The sequence below is a fragment of the Bufo gargarizans genome, chromosome 2, assembly GCF_014858855.1.
Source record: "Bufo gargarizans isolate SCDJY-AF-19 chromosome 2, ASM1485885v1, whole genome shotgun sequence".
In the NCBI taxonomy this organism is placed as follows: domain Eukaryota; kingdom Metazoa; phylum Chordata; class Amphibia; order Anura; family Bufonidae; genus Bufo; species Bufo gargarizans.
The window spans coordinates 91,589,424-91,605,161 of NC_058081.1; the positions used below are offsets into that span (position 1 = coordinate 91,589,424).

The 15,738-nt window shown below is 40.7% G+C and overlaps 1 protein-coding gene across 1 annotated transcript in view; it reads right to left on the reverse strand.

Annotated features, from left to right (window-relative positions):
- Positions 1–5,619: 5,619 nt before the first annotated feature.
- MXD1 (MAX dimerization protein 1) overlaps positions 5,620–15,738 on the reverse strand; it is a 35,378-nt gene continuing 25,259 nt past the window's right edge. The window contains exons 4-6 of the mRNA XM_044279292.1: positions 15,107–15,221; positions 14,858–15,017; positions 5,620–14,087 (exon numbers count right to left, since the gene is read on the reverse strand). Of these exons, the coding sequence (XP_044135227.1) occupies positions 13,894–14,087; positions 14,858–15,017; positions 15,107–15,221 (469 nt within the window). The 3' untranslated portion in view covers positions 5,620–13,893. The remainder of the gene's footprint in view (positions 14,088–14,857; positions 15,018–15,106; positions 15,222–15,738) is intronic.

Below are 15,738 nucleotides of genomic sequence, written 5' to 3' on the forward strand. Positions count from 1 at the left end.
AACGCGATTACGTCATCAAAGGTCCTTTTGCAGGTCCTGAAAGAAGAAGAAAGAAGACGATGCCGGCTGTGCGATTGTGCGATCAAGTGGATGAGGCGAGTTTATTTTTTCTATTTTTTAACCCCTCAATCGACATTTCAGTAAGCATTCTGTATTAAGAATGCTATTATTTTCTCTTATAACCATGTTATAAAGGAAAATATTAAAATATACAGAACACCTAACCCAAACCCGAACTTCAGTTAAGAAGTCTGGGTTCGGGTCTGGGTACCACAGTCAGTTTTTTATCATGCGCGCGCAAAATGCATTGCACCCACGCGATAAAAAACTGAGCATTGGAACGCAATTGCATTTAAAACTGACTGCAATTGTGTACCTACTTGCACGATTTTCCCTGATCGCAGACGCAACGCATCTGGACACGCTCGTCTGCAAGGGGCCTTTAACGTGAGTTGCAGGCCCGCCCTTTGTCACAGGTGATTATATTTCATGTGGGTGGTAATGATTTTGGAAAAAATAAAAAACTTTAGATTTATTGGCAGACATGAAAAATGATCTGTCTTACATTAGTCAATTGTTGCCAGGTGTTATGTTAGTTTTTTTCGGAAATTATTCCTAGTTGTTTGTGGAATATTCCTTATCTTCGTTTTTTAGATAAGATTAGGAAAAGGATTAATAGGGGATTAGAATTTTTTTTGCCTTCATTGAATGGGTGGTCGTTTTGACACCTTGAATTAGATGGTTCAGTTTCTGGACTTGATGGGGAGGATTTAGTCCATTTATCTGATATTGGGCTAGATATTTTCAATATTAGATTGCCTTCGGTCATTGAAACGGTTTTGTGTGTGTGGTTGGGGGGGGGGGGGGGGGGGGCAAGCTTGGCTAATGCCGCGCTTGGCTTGTGGGGGTTAGTCACTCAGCCTTGCTGGGTGGACTGTTGATCAGTGCCTTAAATGTACTTTAATTAACTTTGGTGGAAATTCAAAGGATTGATGGATTTGTTAATATTTATGGTTACCCCCTTTAAAAAAGACTGTGGCCATTTTAATCCAATTTTGTAGTATGCCGTTATTTGTCATTTATTTAAATGTTAAGTTGTTGAATATGGCACCATGACAGGGGCCAAAAATTTGGCATTTTGCCCCTCGTGGTGTCGTTGAGACACAGTTATGTGGTGTCGCCCCCCCCCCCCCTTTTTCTTTTTTCTCAAATTTCTCCTCAGGTTCAAGTTAGCCGGCAACAGGACAGCCTTTTGATTGGTCAAGGTGGTTTCTGTCCAGTTGCTGGGCAGTGGGCTATTTTTAACCAGTTCTGTTATTGGAAAAGCTGCATTTTTGGCGGGAATTTTGGGTATTTATGGAGGCACTCACCTTGGGGTACGCTGTCTATGCCTGAAGATCAAGCAAGAAGAACGTCCCCCGCCCGCCCTCGGGTTTTGTTGATCAGTGCCTTAATGGACTTTAACTTCGGTGGGAATTTTAAGGATTGATGGATTTTTTAATATTTACCCCCCCCCCCCCCCTTTAATGAAGGCAGCGGCCATTTTAATCCAGTTGTGTAGTATGTTATTTGTCATTTATTTAAATGTTAAGTTGTTGTTGAATATGTCACCATGAGGGTTCACCATTGAGCTATACTGAACAGATCACATTGACCCTGTTGTGGCTAGAGTCTATTATCATGACAGGGCCCGGCCAGAGGATCCTCCTGTCCTTTAGTGGTGACCTATGTTGAAGATCTATCTACAGTCCACTGTATTTTTATCAGATTAACTTTTAAGTGTTTTTAAAGGGAGCTTGTCACCTGCAAAGTAGGCATACCGCCGTATAGGGTCTGTGCCCCACAACGTAAACATAGCTTTCTTTTGACATTCCAGTTTTCTAATTCTGAGAAATGCTTTTTAATTTTATGCAAATAAGGTTTTAGGGGCACAGTGGGCAGGGCCGCTCTGAGCACCTGGCTTCCCTGTGTCATTGCTTCTGGCTCTTAAAGGGGTTCTCAAATTCTAATGACCCCCACAATGCCCGAGCACTTCCTATACTTACCCTGCTCCCCAGCTCCCGCCTCACTCGGGATCAATGCACGGCGATAGGGGTGGTGGTGCAGCCAATAGCAGGCCGCGACAGTGATCAGCCTCCCTAGCATCACTGGTGACCCCCCCCCCCCCCCCCGTCGTCAGATGTTTTGATCTGAGCGACAGGGAGATGCAGTGGCGCCTGTGCAGGGATCCAGAGTGCCAGGGAGCTGGGTAAGTATGATCTATAGGAGGGGCCCAGGGATCGTGGTGGGGGGGGGCATTTTAGGTATTGGATAACCCCTTTAACTTTTAGCAACTACCCATCAAACAAGAGGGTGAGATAATGGGCGGTGTTATTAACAGGGTGATGGTGTACCAAATGAAGTGGCCATGCCCAAGGTGCACTGAAAACCTTATTTGCATAAAAATGTAACTAATAATTTTTCAGGATTAAAAGAGCTGGATTTTCTCGTTATGTTTTAAGCACCTCCCTTACATGGAGGTATGCTTTTATTTTGGAGGGGGCAGACTTCCTTTAACATATTCAATTGCAGCCAATTAAGATAAATTAATAGGACCATTAGATCCGAAGACCACAGATTTTTATATTAAGTGGGGTAAAGCAGATTATATTGGCGACATTGCTTCCTGTGATCTCACTACTGTCTACCTGTCGGTACAGGTATACAGTGCAAATCTAATGTGGAAGGATAATCTCATTAATGTAATCTAGGGACCCCAGCTCTTATCCAGAGGAGTAGCTCGGATTTCCATTACCAGGAATTTCATGTGAATTAATAAACCTGATCGTTATTTCACAGAGTGACCCGTATGATCATGCAGATCAGACTTTTTGGCCCGGCACCGTAAGGGTTCATCTCTTCGTGTATATTGAAGCTGTAATATTGGACAATGGGCCGAGTATTACTACCATGAATATAAAATGCGTGGTTAACAGTGATCAAGGTATATAGGACAAGGACAAGACTATGGGTGCACATGTTAGCATTATATCTATAAAACTTATAAAAGCTGTATTCTTATCTCCCTTTTTCAAAATTTTGTTATAAAAATATGCAATATATGTGTATAATAAAATGCTACGCCCCTTCATACTGATTTCTTACCTGTATTGAACCCGCTCCTTGTTCTCTGGGTAATCAATAAGATTTATAACTTTGCCTAAGGAAAGACCAATCTTTGAAACAGAAATACCTGAGTTTAATACTGATCGCCGCCATGCCATGCTGCTTTGATGCAGTAATTCATGCAAAAGAAGCCCGACCAAGTAGAGTGCATATACTGTACTACAGTCAGGTTCATAAATATTGGGACATTGACACAATTCTGAAATTTTTGGCTCTGTACACCACCACAATGGATTTGAAATTAAACAAACAAGATGGGCTTTAACTGCAGTCTGTCAGCTTTAATTTGAGGGTATTTGCATCCAAATCAGTGAACGGTGTAGGAATTACAACAGTTTACATATGTGCCTCCCACTTGTTAAGGGAACAAAAGTAATGGGACAATTGGCTTCTCAGCTGTTCCATGGCCAGGTGTGTGTTATTCCCTCATTATCCCAATTACAATGAGCCGATAAAAGGTCCAGAGTTCATTTCAAGTGTGCTATTTGCATTTGGAATCTGTTGCTGTCAACTCTCAAGATCAGATCCAAAAGAGCTGTCACTATCAGTGAAGCAAGCCATCATTAGGCTGAAAAAACAAAACAAACCCATCAGAGAGATAGCAAAAACATTAGGAGTGGCCAAAACAACTGTTTGGAACATTCTTAAAAAGAAGGAACGCACCGGTGAGCTCTGCAACACCAAAAGACCCCGAAGACCACGAAAAACAACTGTGGTGGATGACCGAAGAATTCTTTCCCTGGTGAAGAAAACACTGTTCACAACAGTTGGCCAGATCAAGAACACTCTCCAAGAGGTATGTGTGTCAAAGTCAACAATCAAGAGAAGACTTCACCAGAGGGAATACAGAGGGTTCACCTCAAGATGTAAACCATTGCCTCAAAAACAGGAAGACCAGATTAGAGTTTGCCAAACGACATCTAAAAAAAGCCTTCACAGTTCTGGAACAACATCCTATGGACAGATGAGACCAAGATCAACTTGTACCAGAGTGATGGGAAGAGAAGAGTATGGAGAAGGAAAGCAACTGCCCATGATCCTAAGCATACCACCCCATCAGTGAAGCATGGTGGTGGTAGTGTCATGGCGTGGGCATGTATGGCTACCAATGGAACTGATTCTCTTGTATTTATTGATGATGTGACTGCTGACAAAAGCAGCAGGATGAATTCTGAAGTGTTTCGGGCAATATTATCTGCTCATATTCAGCCAAATGCTTCAGAGCTCATTGGACGGCGCTTAACAGTGCAGATAGACAATGACCCAAAGCATACCGCAAAAGCAACCAAAGAGTTTTTTTAAGGGAAAGAAGTGGAATGTTATGCAATGGCCAAGTCAATCACCTGACCTGAATCTGATTGAGCATGCATTTCACTTGCTGAAGACAAAACTGAAGGGAAAATGCCCCATAAACAAGCAGGAACTGAAGACAGTTGCAGTAGAGGCCTGGCAGAGCATCACAAGGGATGAAACCCAGCGTCTGGTGAGGTCTATGCGTTCCAGACTTCAGGCTGTAATTGACTGCAAAGGATTTGCAACCAAGTATTAAAAAGTGAAAGTTTGATTTATGATTATTATTCTGTCCCATTACCTTTGGTCCCTTAACAAGTGGGAGGCACATATGCAAACTGTTGTAATTCCTACACCCATCACCTGATTTGGATGTAAATATCCTCAAATTAAAGCTGACAGTCAGCAGTTAAAGCACATCTTGTTTGTTTCATTTCAAATCCATGGTGGTGGTGTATAGAGCCAAAAATGTTAGAATTGTGCCAATGTCCCAATATTTATGGACCTGACTATATACTTTCAAGAAGGTCAACATTTTTAAGTTAAAAATCAGTTATTTTTTTTACTGGACTTATATAATATTCTTATTTTCCGATACTAAATTTGGGGTTTTCATTAGCTGTAAGCTAATTCAAAGAAATTTTGTGTGTAATGAATCTATAGAATCAGTTTCGCTTTTTGAATTGATTAACTAAAATATATGAACTTTTCTATGATATTCTAATTAATTGAGATGCACCTGTACAATGTGGAGCTATGCTTGGCAAGCTGTGAGGAAGCCGTGGCACTCATGAAACAGCTGATCAGTGGGGATGCCAGGTGTCAGATCCCCAGCCAGATATTGATGACCTATCCTGAAGTTAGGTCATCAATATCAATCTCCTAGTAGACTTCTTTAAGGAGTAAAATATGCCATCACTTTCTGACTGATGGGGGTCCAAGTTGAAGCCCCTAAAAACAGTGTTAAAGCCTACTGGGACTCCCACCCATCAGTAGGTGGTGGCATAACCAAGTGATATCACTTTCTGTGACCCCTTTACATTACTCAGTAGAATTTGGTAGCAGAAATGGACACACTGGACTCCAGTTCTAGTTCACAAAACCACAATTTGTTACATAAAAATAAACCCCTAAACAAAAAATAATAATGTAGCAGTACAAGAGTAACTGTAGTAATTAAATATTTTTATTTCATTTTGAACAGTTTAACAGTACAGAAGTATTTCCATATACACAGCAAGTTTTAATATATTTTTTCTTTTTATCTTCTAAAACGTAGATTCTAAAAATGAATGTGCTGAATGCAGTAAAAAGCACCATAATGTGATCTCAACACAGCGCCAAAAAAATAAAATAAAATACCAAAATATATAAAAAAAAAACAAAAAAAGGGATCAATACAGACATGTGGGAAATAACCAAAGGACATTCTCTACATACTATTCCCATGCCTGCTGCTTTTTGGAAGACTGGTGAAGAAACTGAAAGCTGAAAGTGACATTTGTTGTAAGAAGGATGAAGGAACGGATAAGAAACATGGCTGCCTGACATAACAGGTGGACATGGCAAATAAATTTGGATCTAGCGAGCTGCAGAATTCACATGACTGTCACTCTTTGTAGCCTACTGGCAGGACGTTCAGCAACCCGTTCTACAACCCTCGTACAGATTGCGGTCTATGGAACTCTACTACAGATAAAATATTGCACTGCTTTCTTGGACAATAAAACGTTGCAATACAGGGACAATTACGGTAATACCGCCTAAAACATACTATACTGCTATAGAAAAGCATCCATTATATATACAGTTTCTTTATTTCCCCCCATTTTTAAACCCTCCAAATGCTTTTAAATCTTTATAAAAAGGGAATTCATAAATCTTTAAGTACACAGAATAATAAGCAGCAATGAATTTCCACCAATACATCAAGCACTCAGGCATAGGCAACCAATGGTTACAAGTTAGTTGTTGGGCTAGAGCAGGAAGAACCACCAGTATCTATACCAGTCGTTTACACTCAATATATCTTTTAAAGGGGTGGAGATCTGAAATTTGATTGCAATTATTGAGAAGCTTGCTCTACCACCGAGGCACGGCAATTCACATTTAGAAATGGAGAACAGCTTGCAGAGGTCATCATGAACTTTGTGTTTAAAGAAATACATTTTGGTAGAAAATGCGCTTTATCGAGACTCTAGAAATTTATTATGCAATAATATAATTGCAGGCACTTGCCTCAACTTAAAACTGATCACATACAATATGTTTTTCATTTCATATTTAAAACTGAATACAACATAGATAACATTCACAAAATAGGGATGTACAAAAGGGGAAATAACATAAAAAAAAAGGACAAAGCTATAAATACAACAGATAACGTGCCATCAGAAGTGCCATATTGTTTTTTGTTTTTTTTTACCAATCCTAAATGTTCAAATTTAGGCTGAAGTGGGAACCTTGTCCCTAGCTGCCCGATTGCCGCTTTAAAACAGAAGGATGGTAATGACCTGGCAACGATCTGCGATGTTGGAATTTAGAAGGCAGAGAAAGAAATACATGAGAGTAATGTAGTGGTGAGCTAAATAAAGAAAGCATACACAACTGACCAGCCATAAGATATCATATGGGTAAAAGGGCACCTCCCAGCCAGATGTGATCAAGTAGGCGCTAGGGAATCTATCAACCCAACCTAAAAAAAATTGATTCCAAGATGAATGGTTCCTGTCCATACTCCTGAGCAAAAGTCATTTGGCCTATGGGAACATTGGGTCAGCCTACAACAAGGAGGCTTAACCTGCGGCCCTCCAGCTGTTGTAAAACTACAACTCCCACCATGGCCTTCTGTAGGCTGATAGCTGTAGGCTGTCCGGGAATGATGGGAGTTGTAGTTTTGCAACAGCTGGAGGGCCAGAGGCTGAGCATGCCTGGCCTACAAAATAGCCATCTCTTCTAAAAGATATCTGAAAAGGCAATAAAAAAAATAATAAAAAAATCTCCAGTAGAACATGAGTATTAAAAAAATGGGAAACGGGATTAAAGATGTTTGTATTAAGCCAAAACAACTGCCAGTGATCCCATCTTGATAAGACTGCCATATTTTATAAATGCATATTTAAAGGGATTAAAGACTATAGGGCCGCATTTACCAACTCTGCCAGAAAAACTGGCATTGTTGCCCAAATCAGAGCTCAAGTTACAATTCTTAAGTTGCCGAGGCTTAAAAAGATGAGAAAAAAATTAAAAATAAAACCTCTGGAACCCATGGGTCAGGCAGATGCTAACAGCTTTCCACAGTAAAACACATCATCTAATTGTACACAAATCTGGTGGTATCAATTGACCAGGTTACTATACAGTACAACACTGTTCCATTGGCCGGTGAGGTTTTTAAAATCCCTATTATAATATAACAAAGGCTTGCCTGGATATAAGACACTTTGAGTGGCATCAAGGGAAGGTAATAAATGCCAAATATTAAAGATTTATAGGTTCCTTTTTGTGTTATGTTGGAAAACACATTTCATCACAAGACACGGTGTGTACGTGAATAGGAGGATATAGTTATTGCAGGCCTTCAGAGCTTGTCACCATACGGATCTTGCAAGAGGAAAGGACATTTGTCAATAACAGTTACTGACCTGGTGATGCTGGTGGGCACATTATAGGAGAAAATAGGTCTTTTAGCCATAAGGGAAGCAGTTGTTGTGTAAGGTTAATATCTTACTTTCTTTGACAAGGCAAATCTAAAGTAGTGTTGTGTCTGAAGGCCTCAGGCTTGACAGCTTTTAAGAAGAACATCCATTAACTTGAAATCTTACAGAATTCATAAAAAAAAAAAAAAAAAGAAGAAGTGTAGGGGTTTGAAGATTCAATAGGAATCAGAAGATGCATCAATAGTCTACATGAAACTGTTCTTGGCCTGAACTAAAGACAACATGAGCTAGGAGATCCCACAATTACCAGAACCACACATGCATATGACAATACAGTGTCCCAAATATTGGAAGTTGCCAAACCAAGGTGAAAGTTTTTGGGAGTTTTATAGAGCTCCATGGCCTCTTGAGATGCTGTGAAGATACTGGTTGCCTGGAATACAGGTTTTGCACATAAGGCTGTCTGTAACGAGCACTGCGAGTCGAGAAGGCCCATTTTACGAACGGAAATAAGTCAGTGCAAAGCTACAGACCCAAGCACCATTTACCCTAATGGTTATCAGATCCTCCGACAATACAAATATTAAGTTTCGCTAGTGACTATTCATGGAGAAAAGTTCTGTGCATAATAAAAGCATTGATGGACTGTGTTCCCTTTTATCTTAAAAGCCTCAAATTCTTGTGTACGTCTCCAATTGTATATGAAGGGTCTCAGCGCATTGCGTTGTCTACAAACACTGTTTGATGCAGAGACATGAAAAGATACAAATGGACCCTGTATGCCGCATGTTTTTCTGCTTCTTGTCATCAAATATCCTCAAACAAAGGAAAATAATTCAACCTTTGTGGGTTATTGCACTGAGAGGCACATAGCTGGGTACTATTCACCAATATCAACACCCTGGACAGTAGGGATCATTTCTGCATCACCAATGCATATGAAATCAGAAAATTGGAGGCCGACAAGTCAACAGTGGTTCCAACTCGCCACCCCATCTCCAAGTTTCTGTTATACATGTTGTATGCAAATATTAACATCTGATGAACAAAGCTATTTGACTCTTTACTTTATAATTCCTGTTGTCCCTGAGAATGAATAATGTCCAATTAATTTGGTAAAGAGGAAATTATTAAGGTAATGGCCAACCATGGGTAGAAAATTTCATATTCCAATTGGTAACATTAGGCTCTTTTCAGGTGCCTACTGTTCACCAAGTCTCCCATTCCAGAACCTGTGTCTATCTTACTTCTTCAGGTGGGGGTATCAATTGTTTCATTAAGCAAACTCACACAATGAAAAACACAAGACAAAGATGTAAAGCACATAAAAAAAAAAAAGAAAAACTATTGCCATTTTTATACTGGTCCTCTACATACAGAAGAAGCAGCCATATTGAAGAAGACTAAACCAATATTCCGTCTATCAATTCAATACAAAATGTGCAATATCATTAGTTGAACTGATAAACTGCATTCACGAGAATATTGCTGGAGTCCGAGGAGCGGCTACAACCATCATATACAGCACAAAATTATTTAATCTCAAAAGAAATGTCTCCACCCCCCCTCCCCTAGCCGGATTGGATATGGTGTAGTGTTTCTGATGGACAATTGGCACAGTGCTGGCACAGTCACCTCTGAGCCTTTTAATGCTGCAACGGTGTCCCATCTGAGGCATTGACAGTGCTGATAAACTTGAAGGTTATGGACAACCTTGGGCCAATCTTTTGTAGGATTGCATTTCGGGCTAAAAATCACTTTTGCAATTGGTCTTTATTATAAAAATGTTCAGCTGTTTTTGAGATACAAGGGTTAAAAAAAAAAAAAAAAAAAAAAAGAAATCCGTCTACTGCCACTCCTGAGTTTAGTGAACTGAGGGGCTCATATAAAGCCTTCTCTCCGATCTCCTGACCTCAAACACTTATTATAGCTAAACTCAAGCTGATAAGAATATGGCTTCAATAAGTGTCTATGAGGTTAAGATGTCAGATAATAGGCTTCACGTGAGCCAGTCAGCTGACGGGACTAAAGGCAGATTTAGACGCTCCAATGTACAGCCGATTGTGGGGAAGGAAGCGTTCCTTCACTACAGTTGGCTCAGTTTACATGCAGCAATCTCCTTCACAGTATGTGGACGAGAGATCGCTATTGTGATCTTTGTTTTTGGGCAGTAGATCACTGTTTAGACTGCACGTTCTGCTGCCCAAAAACAGACAATGATTGATGTGCCTGCACAAACGACAGGATCACCCGATGAAAGAGTGTTTTGCTTATTCATTAGGTGATCGGCGGCACATTTAAATGGGCAGATTGTCGGAAACAAGCTGATTATCGAGCAGTGTAAATCGACCTTAAGGGATACTCTACGAGCAGACAGATTTTTTTTTTTGACCCTTGTATCTCAAAAATAGCTGAACATTTTTAATAAAACCAATAGAAAAATAATGTAACCCAAAATGAGTAAAATGCAATCATAAAAAATTGCCCCTCTTTAGAGTAAGGAAAGGAAAAATGATAATGATTCGGAGTAGTTAAAAGGTGTGCTAAAGTCCCGTGTAAGAGAACACACTCTTACAATTTGCAGATAGAGATCTCTATTATATATTTATATACATACAAAAAAGTTTGAAGAACATTTATAAAAGCACAAATTCATAGGAATCTCTAATACATTAGCTATACAAAACATGAATAAATAGATTTAATGTGACTTATTTACAACTAGGTGTGCTTTTTTTTAGTAGCATAACTTAAATGTGTTCCTAGAAAGGTAGAAAACTCAAGCAGAGTTGGTAATGTGAAAGGATGGGGAAGGGAGGGGGATGCAGGGAAAAAAACTGTGCCATCAAATTGTGGACGCTTTCCAAGATGGTCTGTCCCTGAATTGGTTTACAAATATTCATAGAATACTCAATCCGAAATGACGTCAGCCCTGCAAGTTAGGCAAATGTTCCCGTAAGCCCTTTTACACTGACCGTTGTGATGGCCCAATTCTGTTTTAGTTGTGGTTGTGCGATTTAGTCATCGGATGCAACAGAGATTGAGGGAAAGATTAGGAAATAGGCATTGCTGGTTAATCTCAAGTGTGGTATTTAGGTTTGAGATTGTAGAAGAGATTTTAAAAAATGGGAGAGGAACAAAAAAATAAATTAAAAAAATTCTAAAAAGTAATTGACGAACAACAAATCTCATTGTTAATATGATGGGCAAGTGAACTGTATGGCGTGAAGGTGAGAACCAACCATCCCTATACTGGTTGAAGAGTTAATAAGGACTCTAGATTATTGCTCCAGTGTCTGTGTGCACGCCTGTAAGGCCTAATATCAACAGGGGCACTAGCAACCCACCATACTGGATCTTACTCCTAGTACTGACAACCCACTGGCCGTACTTAATATGATTACTACAGCAAAAAAATAAAATAGAGACATTTGGTTGAAAGGTAATGTGCCACCAATGACCTCCCCATCAAGATGTTTGCATAGTCCCGTAGCTGTAATTTTTCTTTTGTTGCTCTGAGGCTCCGTTGCCAAGTTATGACACTTTTTCTTAATATGGAAATGAGGCCTTTGGTGTAATGAGGGCGACACCATTGGTCTTTTTGGACACGAGCCCCACTCCTTTCTGTGGCCAGCACCCTCCATGGCTGATTTGCCACTGACTAGTCCTGTCAATCAAAGCAGCCAGCCACAGAAATGAGTGGAGCTTGGGTGCGATAAGAGCAACGGTGGCGCCCTCATAGCACCGCAGGACTAGACTGTACGCTAAGAAAAAGTATCACAACTCGGGAGCGGAGCCTCGGGTCCAAAAAAAACTTAATGAACAAAATGTGTCTATGCAAACAGTTGGATAGGGAGGACGCTGTGGACAATTTCTCTTTAAGTAGTGCCCTTTCTCCTAGAATATCTTCAGTTCAATGACATTGCAGCCTTACGCTAAAGAACAGCGTAAACTGAGGCAGGTTTGGTTGGCGACGCCTGCTTGACATTGCCATAGTAAAGGCTGTAGCTTATACAGAAGTGTTTCTGTAGCATTGGGTGGTCCTATATATGTCTCAGCTGGCAAGCTCAAAATGTAAAAAAAAACAAAAAACATAAACATAAAATCTTTAAGACGCAGTTAGACAAAATCACAGAAAACAGCTACCTGATGTAATCAATAAATACCACAGTGCCTAACCATTGGAGGTCTTTTCAAAGGACATGAATAGATGCCCGTCTTCCCCACTGCTCCCGTTTTATCCACTGCTGACCTAAGGGCACACATTCCAGGTTTGGTTACATAAGAGATTATTTAAAAAAAAAAAAAAATTAAAAATAAAAAAAAAATTGTAAAAAGCAAGACATTTTTATATTCTGCACTCAAAGCACTGAGCAATTCTTGTTCATCTTTCTATGAGGTAGAAAATAATAAAAATGTCCCAACAGAAAGAAAAGAGAAACCTGCTTTGGGTACATGTACGCAGCGACAAATGCTGGGAGCTGAAGATGTCCAGCTTAGGTAAAGAAAAAAAACTTTTGCAAAATGGTTGTAAAACCTGTGTCCAAAGCACTGCGTGTTCTACTAACAGAACAAGGCTGCCATTGTCTTTGTACTGAGCGCTCTCTGAATGGATGCATGTCTTCTGGGGAAAGATTTTGGAAAGACACCAAAAAATAAAAAACTTAAAGGGCATATGTTCAAAAATGTACAGCTTGCAGTCAGGTGCCCACCCCCTTCAGATGTTTTGACATGGCAAAGCCTACCCTGACAGTCACAGATCATCAAGACATGATGGGACTTTTGGTTCTCCCACGCCTTGCCCCTGGATAACATGCCAGATTTGGGAACGATACCTATTTGCTGGGTAATAAGCCAATATTACTGCAGGGAATGAGGAATCCCATAAACCAGTATGTACGACTCCATTACAGACACCAAAAACCTAAAATGGAAAAATAAAAAAAAGAACAGTGGCTTTTTAGATCTCCTAAAAAAGCCAGAGAGGTCCAGCTTTGTGTTTCGTAAGAGTGTGCTGGGTTCAGTGCAACGTAAGGTGCACAAATTTGTGAAAATAAAATATCTATATATATATTTGTATTAGCAGCATTGTCACTGTTCTGAGCCAGGATCACCGAATAGAGATGACGCGTCCCTTCTTCTGTGGCCTCCTAGAAGCTTCCGATTGGATAGTATAACAGCTGTAAACTGAAGCCTTGCCATCTAGCAAGATGCCTTCAAGGTAAATCCTTCATACTGCTCCCAGATGTGGATTCCAGGTGATGCAAGAAACTTTCCGTGTTGCAGGAGATAGCTGAACCTCTGTGCTTGGTCAAATCTAGTGGGTGGGGATGACAGACGCAGAAGGTGAGTAGCACACACTCGCCTCCACATTTGAAGTCAACAATCTTTACCACTGCTGCATGGTTGCACCTCTTGTACATGAATATATACCGGTATAAGGATTTTTTTTTTTTTTTTTTATATATCTGAGTGCTTCGTGGTGTTTTTTTTTTTTTTTTTGGAATGTAGTCTCCTGGAGGACAATAGCTGATGGAATAGCCTGTGATGTAAAATACAAACTGAGACCCACATACCTCTCAGGAGCTCGAAGGAAGGAAGCAACAAACAAAGAGCTGGGAGTCTCAGTGGGCTTTCTTTTACATGCAAGAATATGGTGTAAATGCAGTCACTAGATAAGACAGTCTCTGATGGAGGAGTGCTGGGGAGGAGGTGGAAGAATTGCTGGGACACTTGAAAGCTCTCCCTCCTCCTCCCCTCACCTTCTCTTACTGGGGGTTTATAGGGTAACACTGGCTTTGGGATTGTCTTGTAGTTCTATCCTTTTAATTCCGGCACTGAAATAACCTTCGTCACTGCAAATGCTCTGCAAGCTTCCTCTCTCGTCCAAGTCACTGGCACTGCTGCTACTACTGCTCCAGTCCAGGTCTGCTGTTAAATAGTCTGTGCTCTCGACATCCACATCAATCTCTTCTGTGGGAGAAAAGAAATAATACATCTGATGAGCGTTGCATGGTCTCCACAAAGCAGAGGCTGTTCTGCCTGCATGGTGCTATGACCAGGTTTCCTCCTGCTGCTACACTGAAGCATAGAAACTGCAGCTGCCTCCCCCTCATCCCTGAACTTTCTAAAACATTTACACATAGGGTACTTTCACACTTGCGTTTTTCTTTTCCGGCACAGAGTTCCGTCAAAGAAACTCAATGCCGGAAAAGAACTGATCAGTTATATCCCCATGCATTCTGAATGGAGAGCAATCAGTTCAGGATGTCTTCAGTTCAGTCTTTTTGACTGATCAGGCAAAAGATAAAACCGCAGCATGCTACGGTTTTATCTCCGGCCAAAAAAACGGAAGACTTTTTTCCATAGGAATTTTTTCCATATTCGTGCCGGAATGACATTGAAATGCCGGATGACACCGGAAAGATGGATCCGGCATTTCAATGCATTTTTATGACCGATCAGGCATTTTTACGACTTACAAATGCCATCAGTTGGCATACGTTTTGCCGGCAGGCAGTTACGGCGACGGAACTGGTTGCCGGATCACTCTTCCGCAAGTGTGAAAGTAGCCATAGCTTACAGGCTGGAAGGTGAGAAAGATGCTTCACCATGATAAGATATATTACAAAGTTTCAAGTAGTCACATGTACTACATTTCTATGCACGCAACTCTTCTGATAAATATAGATTTAAAAGATGAAACTAAATCAGGAGAAGGCATGTGGTCTGAGTGTACTTACCCTGATCAGAATCCGATCTCTCAGATGACACTGCCGATCTTACACTGTTCATTCTTATTCTTTCCACCCCAAATTTTTCTAGCTGCCTTTTTAAGTGCCGCTGCTCCCGCTGTAGCTGCTCTAGTTGGTGCTGTGACCTTCTATCACAATCTTCAAGTTTCTATAGAAGATAAAGCAAACACGATTTAACAGTGAAAGCCAACTGTACGTCACATAGTCTGGCTTGACCCAGAATCATATGGTACTTACCTTTATGTGCAACTTTGCTCTTGTTAAGAGACTTAGCGTGGTATGCCTGTTAGATTCAGGACCTAAGGGTACCAATACTTTTAGTTTTTCCAGACATAGCCGCAAATTAGCTCGCCTAGAAAAGACAACAGAATATACAGCTGAGCAAGTGTTCAAGTAGTTTGGAGCAGTTCAGATATTGCTATGACCCAATATTAAAGGCTGTCATGAGCAATGAACTAAACCAGTCTGCTGGGCATTTATATCAGTTTAACACCCCTCAGCTGATTAAAGGTGCATTTACACGGCCTGAGAATCCTGCGAACGGTCATTCCCGACAATCTGACCATGTAAATGTGCCACCGATCACCCGATGAATGAGCGAAGTGGCGATCCTGTAGTTCATGAAGGCACCACCAATTAGGGCTGCACGATATGGGAATTTTGTGCGATTGCGATTAGGGCCCTAAAAATTGCGATAACGATATGCGATGCGATATTTTAAAGGAATTGTGCTAGAGGTCTATTTGCTTGGATTTTCCCATATGAGCCGCTGACACGGCTGGGTATGACGCTGTTATGTGGGGGATCTGTGGAGGACGCTGTTATGTGGGGGATCTGTGGAGGACGCTGTTATGTGGGGGATCTGTGGA